Below are 15,962 nucleotides of genomic sequence, written 5' to 3' on the forward strand. Positions count from 1 at the left end.
TGTTCTTAATCGTGTTGCAATTAGATCATTCAGTGTTCTTTTGGTGGTCACTGTATTTGGTTTTCTACAGGCACTGGAGTATTTATAATTTGTGTCACGAGGCCGTTTTAGTTGAAAAATGCTCACACTGGGTGTCATTGTTGAGTTTTTTTCAGCGATTCCTCTTCTTCCATTGAGGATAGCTGTTGTAATGGAAACTGCCCTTCCTACTCTCTTCCCTGCTTATCATGATAACCCCAAAGTTACACCATCAGTCCTGACCACATGCCGTAACACTAGAAGTCTTGTTGTTCCTTGCTGAGTGGATAGGGTTAGAGAGCCCAGGATTAGCCACGCGTTAGGCTGGTGTTTCTGACTGCTGTTTATTTTGGGAAGTCGAGCGTTGCCGTCGCTCGGTTTGGGGTTCTGGAGCACAGCTATATTTAGAGAGAAATGTTTTGATGGAATACACATCTATGCAAACGCACACACACAAACACACACAAACACACACTATGTAGGATAAAGGGCATGGAACTAATTCTCTTTCATTTTGAACCAACAGTAATAGCACTGTTTTGTTCAGTAAAAAACAGCATACATTTTGGAAAATACTGCCCTCTAATGGCCGAGGTCATGCAGGGTGCATCCCAAAGCTTTTTCACTGCTCCTCCTTTCCTCCCTCTTCACTACCACTCCTCATCTACTGGGAAGTAACTTACAGGAATGGAGTGGAGTAGAGGAAGGAGCGAGAGGAAAGTGGAGGCCATTTGGGACAGTTTATTTGCTATGGCATCATTAAAAATGGACTTCTGCTTTTGATGAAGTGGCCCTATCATGACTGACGTATCCCAAGCCCACAGTATGATTAATAACCAATCAAAGTTTTTGTGCACACCCAGTGCAAAATATGAATGTCATATTCATATTTTGCCTGCGCTGTCATCCTGCCACTGTTCACTGTTATCCCCATAAAGCTGGTAATTCCCCTGCCATGTTTTTTCAAGTTGTGTCAATGATGTCATATTCTGGCCGTGAGACCCCCCTCCCACCTTAAAAAAAAAAAAAATGAATAGCTTCCTGAGACTTCTCTCGTCTCCTCCACTATTGGGACAACAAGCAACATGACGGCACCAACATCAGTTTCTGGGTCACGGAGGAAAGGTGGAGGTAGCAGAGGAAAGGAGGAGGTAGCAGAGGAAAGGAGGAGGTAGCAGAGGAAAGGAGGAGGTAGCAGAGGAAAGGAGGAGGTAGTGGAGGAAAGTTGGAGGAAAGGAGGAGGTAGTGGAGGAAAGGAGGAGGTATTAGAGGAAAGGAGGAGGTAGTAGAGGAAAGCTGGAGGAAAGGAGGAGGTAGTGGAGGAAAGGAGGGGGTAACGGAGGAATGGAGGGGGTAGCGGAGGAAAGGAGGAGGTAGTGGAGGAAAGGAGGAGGTAGCGGAGGAAAGGAGGAGTGATTTTCAGAGCTTTGGGATGCACCCACTGTGTCTGCTGCCCAGCAGCCTTTGTCTTCTGAACACCAACACATGTTTCCCTCTGTTTTACTATGGTACCAATGCTGGTCTGAGGACCTAACTGTGAATAACCATTTTGAATAGAAGGTAAGAGATATCAAAGCTGCCCCCTGGGTCAAGGCAGATGTTTGCATGTTTTTTGGTGTTGGTTATTATATGGGCTTTGCTCATTCAAATCAACCTCCTCTGTTTGCATGTTCAGGGTCAACCACATCTTATGGTCTTTGTGTTGCTTTTGTCCTGTGTACCTCTCTCTACTATCTTGATTTGGCCTCTCCAACCTGAAAGCTTTGAATAAGGATGTATTATTGGTGTTATGCGGTTATTGTGGCTTGCGTCCATGTGTTAGGGTTACCATGGGAACTGTTCATGCAAGGTGAGGGGGACTGTATTCACCGTGACCCCTTTGCTCTCAAGTCTGACCTCTTTCATTCAGCTACATTGTGCTTTACAAAGGCGCAAAACAAAAGTGCATTTCTACTCTTCACACCCGTCTCCTCTCATCCTCCTGTCTTGATTCTCTGGCCTGCCGTAAACTGGGGCTGTAGTCTGAACAAATAACTGACATGTAGGGCTGATGCCATGTTATATGTGTGTACTGAGACTCCATCAGCTGGTACCACCTTTAAAGAAAACCTTGCTGAACTGACATAGAATATGTTCGCTCATCCCTTTCTTCTTCTTGGTGATCATGCTCCAGCAAGCCGAGATGAGCTGCACATCCGCAAGATGAAGCTGGACTACCAGGAAGTGGGCCAGTGCTCCAAAGAGGTGCAGGCATTATGGGAGAGGAAACTGACAGCCCCAGGCAGAACCACGGTCCCACAAGACAAGGAGGAGATGTACAATGCACTCTGCCAAGGTGAGAGCTGTGTGTGTGTGTGTGTGTGTGTGTGTACATGTGTGTGTAAGCGAGCAAGGGAAAGAGGTAGAGTGCATGCGTATATACATGAAGTATACATGTGTGTAGTGTGTTGGATGAGCTGATGATGCGTCTCTGTGTGTGTCCAGGTGTTCCTAAGAGCAGGCGAGGGGAGGTGTGGCTGCTCCTTTCCCATCAGCACCGGCTGCGCCACAGACTGCCGCTGCGCCAACAGGCCCCCGACACCGCCTACCACGACCTGCTGAAGCAGCTCACTGCACAGCAACATGCCATTCTGGTGGATCTAGGTACACACACACCACACACATTCAAATCCACAGGGCTCCTACAGTCATGGAAAACCAAGACAGCCGTGGAATTAGACTGTTTTGTTTTCCAGGCCTGGGCAAGTTATTGAGAGTGACGCAAGTCCAAGACGTTTTGGAAAGTTTTTCTTTTTTTCTTTTTTTTGGCAGTCAAGTGTCTTTAATTTATTGCTTAAATTTTCAGCTTGTAAAACTGTTTGTAACTCTGATTTGATAGGTTCTCTATAAGTTAAGGTGTTTATTATTATTAGTAGTAGTAGTAGTATTGTTGTTTTTCTTATTTTGTTTATTTACTCACCTACTTACTTCCGTGTTAGGAGGAACAAAAGGCAAATAAATTTCCTGATTACGTAAGTCCCAAGTGACTTGTGGCTGGCCGAAAAGAGAACTGGGGCATCCAAATCAATTATTCAGCAAAAAAATGCAACATTTGACTGTTGACGCTAACAATCATTTTATATAAATACAATTATGTCAAAAAATTGTCACAGAAAAATGGTAGATTTTGAGTGGTGATAATGTGTAGGACCACAGCGAGTGATGAACCCAGTATCGGTCTCTCTCTCTCCCTCTCCAGGCCGGACCTTCCCCACTCACCAGTACTTCTCAGCCCAGCTGGGAGCAGGCCAGCTGTCCCTCTACAACCTACTGAAAGCCTACTCTCTGCTGGACACAGAGGTACTCGCTGTAATCCTCTGTTTGTGTTTATGGACACATCTCCAAAGATAGCCTCTCCCCATGATGCACGACTGTAAGGCTGTAGTGTGTTGAATGTCATTAACTGTGCAGCTCACAGTGTTATTCTCTTGTTTTGTGCGGCACAGGTGGGCTACTGCCAGGGTATCAGCTTCGTGGCTGGAGTGCTGCTGCTCCACATGAGTGAGGACCAGGCCTTTGACATGCTCAAGTTCCTGATGTACGACCTGGGCTTCAGACGCCAGTACAGACCAGACATGGTCTCTCTACAGGTGATCACTACTCGACAACACGTGTTACTGTTATAAGATGAGAAACACCATTACTATGTATTATAACTTCTATCCCAGGGACTGCTGATGAATGCTGATGAATGCTGACACATTTATTCAGTCTGGAATAAAGTTTGGCACAAACAATTTTTTAAATGTAGCAACATTTAGCTACAGAATCCTCTACATTTTATTTTTGCTGTTGAGAATTTGGAGTTAAACATCAAATATGTTCACTTTTCTTGGTGAGTTTAGATTCAGATTCAGGTCACACTGCAGCTAAATCATGCAAAATATCCTGCAGTGTATCTGCAGCTTACACCAAATCATGTTAAATAAAGGGTAGCTCAGTTTACATATGCTACCACAGAAAAAGAAACATTTTATTCAAATTTCATGGTATTACTAGACACAGTCATTTTTTAGCTATCATCTGCATGCTGTGGGAGTCCCAACATGCCTCTCACCTGTGTGGGTTAGCTATCAACAGCAAACAGTAGCCAAGCCCCTTATACAAACCACCCAGGCGGCTTCCTCTGTTAGCTGCAGCTATATATCAGCTGACCTGACCGGGGTAAAAGCATCAGCAGGCGTGGTAATGTTTAATCTACATCAGGTAAGCATTCAGCCAACCAGTGGCCTCCTGGGTCTCTCTATGCTCCTATTGTGCTCCTTTAAGACCAACCCAAAGTTCACAAAGACAGGAAGAATTTGTGCTATTGTCACTCTGCTGTTATTCTGTGCGAGCGGGTGAAGGTAAAGCATATTCCGTTTAACCGTCAGGAAATTGTAAGGCTGATATCGGTCTAATTTTAGCTTGATGTAACTTCTGCTTCTCTTTTCTGTCTGCTGTGCATTTTGATTCTACACTTCACTGTCAGGATCACTTTGATATACTGTTAGAGAATTTTTTCTTGTCAAATGCTTGGCCTTGGTATGTGTCTGAGCAAGTCTTTGAACCAGCTTTCCTAATACTAAAGGAGCTCCCTGGTCATGTAAAGGTTAATCTACTGTAATACTTAGATTTTCCTGTGATATCGTGTCCCCTTCTGATCCAGATATACCAGTTTTCTATTGCCTGTTCTGACCTGTGTCTGTTTGTATCCGTGTGTGTGTGCATATTTTGTATCCCAGATTCAGATGTACCAGCTGTCGCGGCTGCTGCACGACTACCACCGCGAGTTGTACAATCACCTGGAGGAGCACGAGATCTGCCCCAGCCTCTACGCTGCGCCGTGGTTCCTCACGCTCTTCGCCTCCCAGTTCCCCCTCAACTTTGTTTCCCGTGTCTTTGGTACATCTTCAGAATACATACACACACTTACTTATCAGCACAATGCTACTTACAGCACAGGAGGGAAGCCATAAATCTGATATGCCTCCTAGTTATTACAGCTTTACTGCTTTGTTTAAAGTGTGTAGAGGATTGCTGTATTTATTGCCGTGTTGCTTCTGTTTTTTTTCCCCAGATTTTTTATTTGTCCAGGGAACTGAGGTGATCTTTAAAGTGGCCCTGTGTCTCCTGAGCAGCCATGAAAGGGAGATAGTGGAGTGTGACAGCTTTGAGAGCATTGTGGATTATCTAAAAACTACAATTCCCACTCTTACCCAGACACAGATGGAGCAGACCATCACTAAGGTACAGAATGGGGAGTTATAGGGACTGCAGTTCCAGGTTTCCAAATTATTAAACACAATGATGCATTTATACCCTGTGCCTTTGAGAACACAGCGGCAAGGTTTATCAATGCATGTGATGGTTAAGGATGTGTTTGCCATCCATAAACATTGAAAAACGGTTAAGAGATTTCCCCTTTTCAAAGGTCCCATATTATGCGGTTTTCATGATTTTGTTTTAAAATTTACTATTGTTCAGGATAGGAAGATGTTCTGTTGATATTTTGCAAATAAACATAGCTTAGTTACATTGAATGAATATGAAGACTAAAATGCAATAACTTTACATGTAACCGTTCAAACAAAATCAAATTTTAACAATGTCCCCATGTAACATATTTGATCATATATATATATATATATATAGTATGGGGCCATCATGAAGAACATCTTTGATCATGGGTCAGTCCATATGAACATAGTTTCTATATATATTTCCTACAGTATGGGACCTTAAAGATAATACCTAGCACATGCATATTCTTTATTACAGTGCCTCCAGGCAAAAGTACTACTGCGTGATGTATTCAGCTATGGCCATAAAAAACAGACTTCCACCAGGACCACTGCCATTTTATGGCAGTAGTCTATTTTAAAAGAAATCACATGATGCAGTTGGGAGTGATTTGTTGATTTGTCCTCATGTTAATAATTGAATTGAAAGTGGAGGATTATTGGGCTATCCAGTAAATGAACATAAAAATCTCCATACACGCTACCTAGGCTGGAATTTATATAGCTGTTGTAACATTATTGAACTATTATGTCTTGTTGGTCGATGGCATATGAAGTCTCACTGTGTGACCTGTGGGTTGCAGGTGTTGGAGATGGACATCTCCAAGCAGTTGCATGCATATGAGGTGGAGTACCACGTCCTGCAGGATGAGATGTTGGATGCCGGGCCGCTGCCTGATGATTCTGAGCGGCTAGACAAACTAGAAAAGACCAATGTCCAGCTGAAGAAACAGAACATGGACCTGCTGGAAAAACTCCAGGTAAGGAAGAGGAGGATCACACTTTGGTCTGAAACCTTTCTCCACACCTACTACCTTTCATCTGCATCAGTGTGGATGAACTGGGAAAATAACAACAAATGTTCAGCATATATTATTTGTATGAATATTTATTATATCATTAGTATGTAATGTGTGTAGAATCAAGAAGAGGGTTCCTAATGAAGAGGCTGGTGTATTGTCACAAACCAACCAGCATGTATAATTTTGGGAAGGATTCAGGTTACGGGGAACATGGTATCATATTTCCTTCTTTTGATTGGTTGGTAAAGGTTTCTGTCATATTGTTTACACCTGCCCACTCTATCCATAAAATTCACCCTCGGTAACATCTCAGATCACCCATAGATGGCACTAAAACATAAGTGAAAGACTCAGTGGGAAAGATAGAAAGACAAAGAGATGAAATGCTATATATATATATATATTTTTCTAAATACTCCTACCATTTGGCTCAGGACTATGTGAATCTGCACTGTAGAGCAGGTGAAGTCACAACTGAGGGTCTGCACATGAATAAAGGTCAAAGAAGTCATCATGTTGGCTCAGGAGACAGCAGAAAACCCTGAGCTGCTGTCCTCTCCGACCTGACTGAGAAATGTTAGTAGAGTCTTAGACTGATATAGTTGTAGCTGTTGTTAGTACAACATTTAACAAGTGGCTCACCACAAAGCCATATTCTCTGCATTGACTCATGCTATGCTACATTACACCTCATTGCTGCGTTTTTCAAAGCAAGTGAGATGAATAAGGTGCTAGTGCCGACCCCTACTAGCGTCCTCACAGTTTGACGATCCCTTGCTGTTTGTTTGACCCTCGCCCAAACAGCTTGCTTTGTAACATGGCCTGTATTTAGAGGTAAAATGTCCTTGTCCTCCAGGCTGCACGGCAGAAGATCCAGACGCTGGAGACAAATGTGGAGAACTTCCTGTCTCGGGAGAGCAAGATGAAGCACATGATTCGCTCTCTGGAGCAGGAGAGGGCGGCTTACCAGAAGACCATCGAACGCATGCGCTCGTGCCTTCCCCCCGACGCCCTGGCAGATGTGGAGATGACCCAGATCAAAACAGGACCCAACGGGAAAGCCAAACCCGCGGCCAAGAAGCCCTGATGGCTACCAGGGGGCTGGCTGCTCTGGGTAGACGCACGGGCAGATAGACACGCAGGCAGAGACTGCGGTGAACAAACGGAGACTGGTTGAACACTGAGAAATACTTCTCAGTGGAAGGCTGGTGAGCTCAAAGAATGTTTTTGTACTGCTACACAAAGAGTGGCAGGGTTTTGTTAATGTGTGATGTCTGTCTGAAGGTCCAGACAGGCAAACTGTATAGGAAGTATCTGAGTGATATATACTCTGATTGCGGTGGGTGGACGGTTTCAATTATATTAGCTCCAGACTGTTCCATCAGTGCATCAAAGCTGCCGTTCTCTCTCATCTGTTTCAGTGCCAGTTTGAAGGTGAGATCACGATGCACAGCATCCCTATTCATTTTTTTTAGTAATCACAGGGGCAGTTTCCAGCTTGCTACAAGTGAGAAATGAGTCTGCCTCTGCGATCCTTCTTGAGCACTGCCTTGATGTATTCACAACCAATCTGACCTTCTCAGTAGCGCTGAAGAGGTGGACAGAAGGCGGCCGTTAGCACACACTCCTTTGGGCCTCAAGGTCAACTTATAGCCATTACTAGTGAGGATGATGCTGGAGTGGATACCCCAATGATTTTGAACTCCCCGTGTCTGATGACTGTTTGTGACAGAAACCCAGGCTACAGGTTAATCACATTGCTTTCTGATTTCCTTTTTGTTTTATTGTTATACTTGAAAACTTTGTGAATGTAATTTCCCTCCAAAGAGCCTTCTGATAGGCTTGTGTTGTTAGGAACTGTGTCATCTGGGTGCTCTCTACTCCTCAGCAGACATGTGTAGTACCTTGCGGCGCCTCTCTTCGGCAACACACCACAAAGGGATGTCTTTCGCTGCGTTCGCGTGAGAGAACCACATATCTAGTACTTGCACTGCTGCTTTTTTGGGGGAGGGAGTGCTTCGTCCAAAGCGCGGGCAGGATGTGAGGTCGTCTGCCTTCTCCTGTTTCCCGTGTGACTGACCGAGGTGTCGCTGCAGTCAGACGCAGAGGCAGAGCTCGAGCGCGGAGGACCAGGAGGAAGGGTCTGAATGAACACTGTGGATCACATGCTTATGTCCTAAAGGTCTATATGGCATTTTTGTGTTTTTCAAGCTAATCTGTGATGCAGAGATTTGATGCAATCAGCACTACCACTATCACCATCACCTCCTATGGTTCTTGAATGTGGGCCTATGAGCAGCCAGTGTTTCTCTCCATGAGGCTGATGGTGATGTTGTCTCGCTCAAGAGTTAGAGACAACAGATGCCTGTGGTTACATTGCTGTTGGTCACATGGGCTGTTTTTTTGTGTACAGTGAAACGTGTGAGTGTTTGAGTGCGTAGAGAGAGAGAGAGAGAGAGGCCACACAGGAAATGAGAAGAACATAAAGATGGCTTACAGGCCTTTTTTTGAGTGGAGAAAAGTCTGTAGGCCTACTGGGTAACACACACACACACACACACACATACACACACACACACACACACACAGACAGACATAGACATTGAACCGGCTGACCCAGTGGACAGACGGTTCAAATGTGTTCAATGAGTGTCCCTGGCTCTCTCTCCAGTTTTGATTTATCCCACCTCCGTGTCTGACTCATCTCCAATGGTTCTGATTGAAAGAAAAACACTCCTGGGCTTAACTCCACTTTTATACAACACTTTTATATGGCAACCAAGGTGATGTCTGTATGAAAAAGGCAGAATATTCAGTAGTTGCTCACAGTGTCTATCAGTCTTCCTGCCCTTGGCATCACTTGTGACACGCTTGTGTCTATTTCACTGTAAAGTTAGTTTTTAGTCCAAGTGGATATATTCTTTGGCACACAATGCAACATGTTCTGTTTAGCCGTGCTGTATGTTTGCATATACCCAGAGCACTTGCCTACTTGTACATTTGCTGAAATACAGCAGCTAATCCAAACAAGCTAGAGGTTGATAAATCCAACCTGACATTCTCTCTCATGGGGAAATGTTCCTGTGATAATTGAGGTGACATTGTAAAGGTTTGCACCAACCTTCTCTGAAATAATAGACAAATGGTCACCGCTGAACAGTAGTGATTCAACTGAAACATATCAGGAAACTCCATTTTTCAATCATGTCGCAGGATGTGTAGGATACAGTTCCACACTGCTTTCTTGGCTCGTTTCGCTTGTATTTTGCGCTTTTACAGTATTTGTGCAGCATCGACATCAACTATTGAACCAAAGATGTGATTGTTTCTCAATGAATTAGTTCATCAAAAATGCTGTGATGTATTACTGTGTTTAATGTGATAACCTTTTTTTATCACTACATGTACTGTTCAGCAGAGTGAGAGGAGCTCTTCTTTGGGTTCAAAGACAACAGTTATACCAAACAATATACCAAATACAGGCAGTAAATACTTGACATGAAAACAATAACAAAACAATAATCACTGCCTATCAACAGGTTTGTTTACCCTTTCTTACCCAATGTTTATTTCTTCTCTCAGCTTATTGATAAGTGCCAAAAGCTTAAAACGGCCTTTATCAACCGTTGCCCAGAGATACCAGAACATTTTGGCAATGATAATTTTGTCTATATTTAATGTAAAGCACGTCCTCATGGTCAGCTAAGGGTTTTCACTTGTCTTCATTTTACTTCTGGTGCTTTCAATCCCGACTCTTAAATAGTGTTTGTATCACTGTGTTTGATCATTGAGGGAAGACACACTTGATAAAAAAAATAGCTTGTTTTTCTGTTAACGTGAGGGCTACACAAAGCAAAGAAACTGTCATAAGTTCTTCAATAAACCTCACCATGCCTTGTTTCCTATCTACTCATGTCTGAGTGTCTTTCATGCCCAGTAAGCTCTCATAAAGAAATCATGTTTCTTTACCGTTCTACAAGGTAGCACTCCAAGTGTAGGATGTAGCCTGGAGCTGAAACGGGCTCTGTGTGTGGAAACATTATTGCGTAAAAGGCCATGGTAGGCTTCGACAGTTTTAGAGACTCTATTTAAAGACCTTTCAAGAGTTTTACTTTGGTTAACGCCTTGGGCAAAGAGAACTACAGGTACCACAGTGAAAAAAAACAAACACAAATTCCCCTGCAAAGTTGTATTCTTTGCAAAGTATCTGGTCAAACATCCTATATAGTGTGCATTTCTGAATTAGGCATAATCTAGTGAATGAAATAAAATGTCAAGCTTCAAATGCTTGGCTTCTGAGTTAGATCTGGAAATGAAAGTAAAATGCAGTGTGTGTTGGTTGGTTCATTGCATGAAACATTGCATACTGCTAATGATATCCTGAAGGGTTTGATGAAAACACTTTCATGTAGATTCTTTCTTAGCCCTTTGTTTAATCTGTAGTCTATGGATATGAATCACTGCTGGAAACCCAGGGAGGGCTCAATCAGCCAATGAGGGAGCTTGAAAGATAGCAGCCATATGCCCAGTCATTGTTTTCCTAGGAGGGTCTTGCCCAGAAAGGACTGTGGAGCGTTGCCTGGAGCTTGTCACACATAAACACACACACACACACGCACAAATGACCGCCAACCAGGAGCCTATCGCACACAAAACAAAAGGGGCCACATTCCTGGTGTATTCCCACACGCGGACACATCCTGCAGCAGGGGAACAGTGGGATACTGGGACTCCGCTGGGGATTGGCCAAGAACGACACTTCCTCCGCCGAGGGTCTTATCAGTACTGTTTGTGTTTTTTTTTTCTCTGTCCTCTCTATCTTCATCCTTCAATCCATCGCTCCCTCCCTGTAACCCGCCCTCCCTCCCTGCTCCCCTCTCTCCTGCACCCTCCCTTTGGAGTTGTGAGGTTCAATCTGAAGCCTTTGTTAGAAATGAGGTACTGTAATATTCACAGCATCTGCGTCCAATAGAAAAATAGAATGAGTCGAATAGAATGTAGCAATACAGTTTTCCAGACAGGTATTTCAGGGCATGATGACAGGTGGAAACTTAAAAACAGTGATAAAAGCATATCAGTACTCTATGAACTGAATGAACCGTTGATCTTCAACGCTGGGCTGCTCTTGTCAGTCAGCTCTCTACTGAGGTTGGCCATATTCGTGTGTGTGTGTATATGTCTGTGTGTCTGAAGAGCACTGGACTAGGGTCACAGCAGAAAGGGAAGAGGGGAGCTGACAGTGTAGAGCTCCTAGTAGGTTGGAACAGAGGAGTGAAAGGGTAGAAGAGAGAGGGGTGGGGGAGGAGGAGGAGGAGGGAGGAGGTTAGCAAGGGTCCTCCAGCCTTATATGGGAATTCATACTGCTCCGCTTGTGGTGCAGTCTGGAGGCTGGAGTGGACTCAGTAGGAAAACACTGGGATACAGTCGTCAATACACAAGTATTACAGGTCATGGAATATCTACGCACCAGCGCAACTTTTAACTTCGCTATCCACAATTCAAATCAATAATGTGATTCTCGGGGCAAAAAAACCCCCCAAAAAACACACACATTACACAACCGCAAAGCAAATGAGCTCATCTGAGCAGCAGCAAGCTTGTAGTGGCAGACTGAGATTGGGAGTTACTGGCGAGGTGGAGGAGGATGGAGATTGGGGTGACAGAGAGGGGGAGGTTTGGAGACGTTGAGGGAAACAGCTGGAGGGGTGGGGGAGAGACTCAGGTGGGCTCAGTCTAGTCCAGAGAGAGAGGAGCTGGCTCCCCCGAGGCCACACACACACATATATCTCCCCGTTTCATAGTTTAGCCTTGCCTTGATTTCTCTCTCTAACCAACCCCCCCCCCCAAAAAAAAAAAAAAAACCTCTACTATGCAGTTATACCGCCGCTCCAGCTCTTTCAAAGCTCTTCCCCTTTCTCTTCCTACTCTGTGAAATGAACTCTTCAGTATTGCAGTCTTGGATTCCAATCAACAATCTACACCGCACAAGCATGCGCGCGCGTGCACGTGCACACACAGCACTTCCGATGACATGTTTTAGTTAGCATGGTGACAGATTTGCTTCCTGCAGAGTGCTTTGCTCTCTCTGTACCTGTCAGGGATGTGTCTGCCGGAGGGGCTGATGGTACACGGCCAGAGCCAGGGACGACACAAGGAATAGGGAATAGGACAATAATGAAGCCACAGAAGAAACACAGAACTATACACACACACTCTCTCACACACACACACACACACACACACACTTCCTATTCCCATGACTAGTCCAGCTTTCCATTCGCTTTGGTTTCCAGTGAGTGCAGGTAGATCCACTAACACTGCCTGGAGAATCTTGTGATTAATGACACGCCTGTCATGTCTAATCCCTCTTCATCTTTTTCCTGACGAGCGCCACTCTTCCTCTTCTCACCTCATCCCCCCCTCCCTGACGGCCTGGCAGACACACTACCCATAATCCCCCGGGGGCCGGCTGCTGCACATTCTGGGGAGTATCGGCCGGGCTTACCTGATCCAACGCTGCATTCATCTGCGGAGCCTCTGGAGGTCTGCAAAACACACACACGTACGCGCACACATGGGGATCGCAAATCTCTGCATGTGTACACACACATGCACAGACAAACACGCAGGCACAGCCCACAGACGTGCTCCCCCAACCCCCCCACCCCTCGCCCCCCCCCCCCCCCCACCTCGCCCCCCCCCACCCCCGTTCCCTCTGGCCTCCAGGCTCTGCGGCTGTGGTGGGCTGCTCGCAGACATCTGGGGCAGAGCTGGTGCACACACACACACTGACACATGTACAAAAACAAGGTTAAAAAGAGGAGAGGCTCGCAAGACCGTAAGTAACGAGACACAAGATCTTATTGAGGCCACTTTTCCAGCTGAGGATTCCTGACAAATGTGACTGCAATCCCAGGTGACTGGAGCGATCAGAGCGGGGACATTGCGCCTGAGCCCCTTCTAATCACATTATCCACTGGCCCTGCCCAGCCCACATCACCTCAGCAATGATTAAGACAAACACAGGCAGGAGGAGAGGAGGAGACAAGAGAAAGAGACAGGGAGAGAGAGAGAGAGTGTCGGCGAGCTAGAAGGAGGGGGTGGTCAGACAGACAAGGAGTGAGTCAGACAGGCAGATATCCTCCTACATCTAGGCCCATCAAATCAAAGTGCAAATAATATGTAAGGATCAGGTCCCACAGAGACGCAGCGGACATGTTCGCTTCTCCCTGTCTGTGTTGACATTATCTGTGGGCAATGTTTGTGCGTCCAGGGTTAAGCCTTTAAGGCCCGGGTGTATGATATCAGTGATAAGGGACTCCGAGGCGTGAGAGGAGGTGAGTGAGGTACTTCTGACATCATGTGTCGTGCGTACGTACATCCTTTTCACAAGGCCACTAAGGGCACAAGTACAAAGCTGGAGCGGTGGGCAGAGCTTGCTTGTGTGTGACTCAGTGCGCTCCGGACACAGTCTGACGTCAGCCAGAGGGAAACTCGATGAAAACGCGGTGATCTGCGTGAGCAGAGGCTGCCAGAGGTGTAAACGTCCACCGCTGGCCTCTTGCACCCCACAGCCTCCTCGAGTGTCACTGGGGTTTTGTTCAAGCAACTCAACAAGCTTGAGGCAGAGTGTGTAAGGATTTTGGCGATGCACGATTCTCTTTTCTTTCGTTCGCTTTTTTTTTTTTTTTCTTCCTTCACCGAGCCACCCAGCTGTTCCTGTGAGCACAGACTAACAGACAGGGTTTTATTATGCTGATCTGCCATTGCTGAAGTTGGGAGGGGAGACAGCTGTACTTCTGTGGCCCGGGGCGCACCCTTTATTAGTGCCAGCCTAACTCCACTCTTCCTCCATCTCTCTCATTCCAGCTCTCTATCCCTCTCTCTCCCTCTCTGTCTCTCTCCACATTGCTTCACAAACAACACCACACCCTTTTGTAATGTCTGGCTGACTTCATTTCTGCCCGTCTTTCGACCTAGCCAGCCACTTCAGCAGACACAAAACCCTTACACCGCTCCATCTCCCTTCTGTCTGCCACCAAGGTAAAAAAAAACAAAACAAGCCGACATCTGACCGCAGACTATGTATTACTGGGTTTGTGTGTGTTTGTAAAAGATGAGTTGCTGTGCGCGTGGCAGTGAAGATTTACTTGAATAGATGCTCCCAAACTGAGTCAAGCTCACCGTCTGAAGGTCTGTGTGGGCCATTATGTGAACATGAGGAAATCATCCCCCCCCACCACCGCCTTTCAAAGCTCTTCAATGTGCACTGTGAGAAGGTCTCTGTTTGTCAGTCACTTACACTGTTTGCACCAATGTCTCTCTCTCTCTCTCTCCCTTATTCTCTTGTTGCCCTGCAACACTTTTCTCCAAGGATCCGGTAATCTGTTTCTCGTCTCATTCCCTGTTTCTATCCGTTCTCTTCTATACCTCTCTCTGCCCCCTTGCCTGTAACAAGGTCTTTCTCCTTTCTATCTGTCGCCATGTGATGCTTAGAGAGGTTGATTTCCCACTGTGCGTCATTAACCTTTTCTCTCTCCTCTTGGTTAAACCCAGTGAGTAGAATCTTCTGCCTGAGACCGGAGAGACTGGGGGAGTGCATCACGCTCACTCAAGTGGGATGGGGGTTTCGCCAGAGATCATAACTACATCCTTGTTAGGCACACTGAATTGAGACTGCAACTGTAGTTATCTCTCCTCCCATCATATACCAACATTCACTTATGCTGCACTATGTGCAACCTTATTTCTCTCAAACCTTTATCTTTATGCCTGTGCAAAGGGTGTGTGTGCATGTGTGTGTGTGTGTTACCAATCTCACTTCCCTGCAATTGCCATGTGAGATCACACCAGTGATGGACAAGCACATACATGCCATGTTGTCACTCTAGATGTATCCCTGATACTCAGATGACATGACCCAGTGCGGCGCTTCCTTGTCGATTACATGCTCCATGCCTATAGGGAGAGTGAGATAATCTTTGTGTGTGAAATAAAGTGTCTGCCAGCTTTCTCTTAATGTGTGTCTAATAATAATGAGTGAGGTGTAATTATTATTTCATTGCGTGCGCTGTGTATGTAAAGGACCGTGGGTGAGAGGATGTAGTGTGTGGTCTCTCTAACAAGCTCCCACTCACCCCAGTGGAGGCAGGCAGGGAAGGCTGGAGCGACTGGGAGGCTGTTAGAGCAAGTGGGTTGTGTTGGACGTGTCCGTGTCTGTGTGTGAGAGTGTGTGTGTGCGCATCTATGAGTGTGTGCGTGTTTGTCAGTGAGTGTGTGCGGGCGCGTGAGAGTGCGCATGTGTGTCCATTTGTGTGTGCTGTACTGGGATGTGGAAATTGAATGGAGCCTTTCAGTTCTACTGCTCGTCTCCCCGGGGGTGAGAGACTGGTTGCCATGGTTATCCTGGAATCCTGCCGCTAATGGGTGGGAGTTTGTGTAGCTCTGGCAACCTGGCCTGTCTAGGGCGGAATACTTACTGTGTGTGTGTGTGTGTGTGTGTGTGTGTGTGTTTGTGTGAGTGTGTGTGTGTGTGTGTGTGTGTACCAGGGGGTGTGGTTGGGTGGAGGCGGCATTCTAGGACACAGGAGGTCACATATGT

At 45.8% G+C, this 15,962-nt stretch overlaps 1 protein-coding gene across 7 annotated transcripts in view; it reads left to right on the forward strand.

Moving 5' to 3' along the window:
• Positions 1-10,298, forward strand: part of tbc1d4 (TBC1 domain family, member 4) — a 31,862-nt gene extending 21,564 nt beyond the window's left edge. For 4 of the 7 annotated variants that reach the window (XM_071520390.1, XM_071520391.1, XM_071520393.1 and 1 more), the window contains exons 16-23: positions 2,192-2,353; positions 2,503-2,661; positions 3,257-3,357; positions 3,504-3,647; positions 4,782-4,941; positions 5,117-5,286; positions 6,143-6,319; positions 7,218-10,298. In XM_071520390.1, the coding sequence (XP_071376491.1) occupies positions 2,192-2,353; positions 2,503-2,661; positions 3,257-3,357; positions 3,504-3,647; positions 4,782-4,941; positions 5,117-5,286; positions 6,143-6,319; positions 7,218-7,448 (1,304 nt within the window). In that variant the 3' untranslated portion in view covers positions 7,449-10,298. Of the gene's footprint in view, positions 1-1,575; positions 1,579-2,191; positions 2,354-2,502; positions 2,662-3,256; positions 3,358-3,503; positions 3,648-4,781; positions 4,942-5,116; positions 5,287-6,142; positions 6,320-7,217 lie in introns of all 7 variants that reach the window. The other 3 variants (XM_071520392.1, XM_071520394.1, XM_071520396.1) reach the window with 2 other exon arrangements.
• Positions 10,299-15,962: the final 5,664 nt, after the last annotated feature.

The sequence above is a fragment of the Centroberyx affinis genome, unplaced genomic scaffold (genome assembly GCF_046629955.1).
Source record: "Centroberyx affinis isolate AG114_WGS23_722 - 3 ecotype Tasmania unplaced genomic scaffold, CSIRO-AGI_Caff_v1 ptg000798l_1, whole genome shotgun sequence".
NCBI classification, from domain to species: domain Eukaryota; kingdom Metazoa; phylum Chordata; class Actinopteri; order Beryciformes; family Berycidae; genus Centroberyx; species Centroberyx affinis.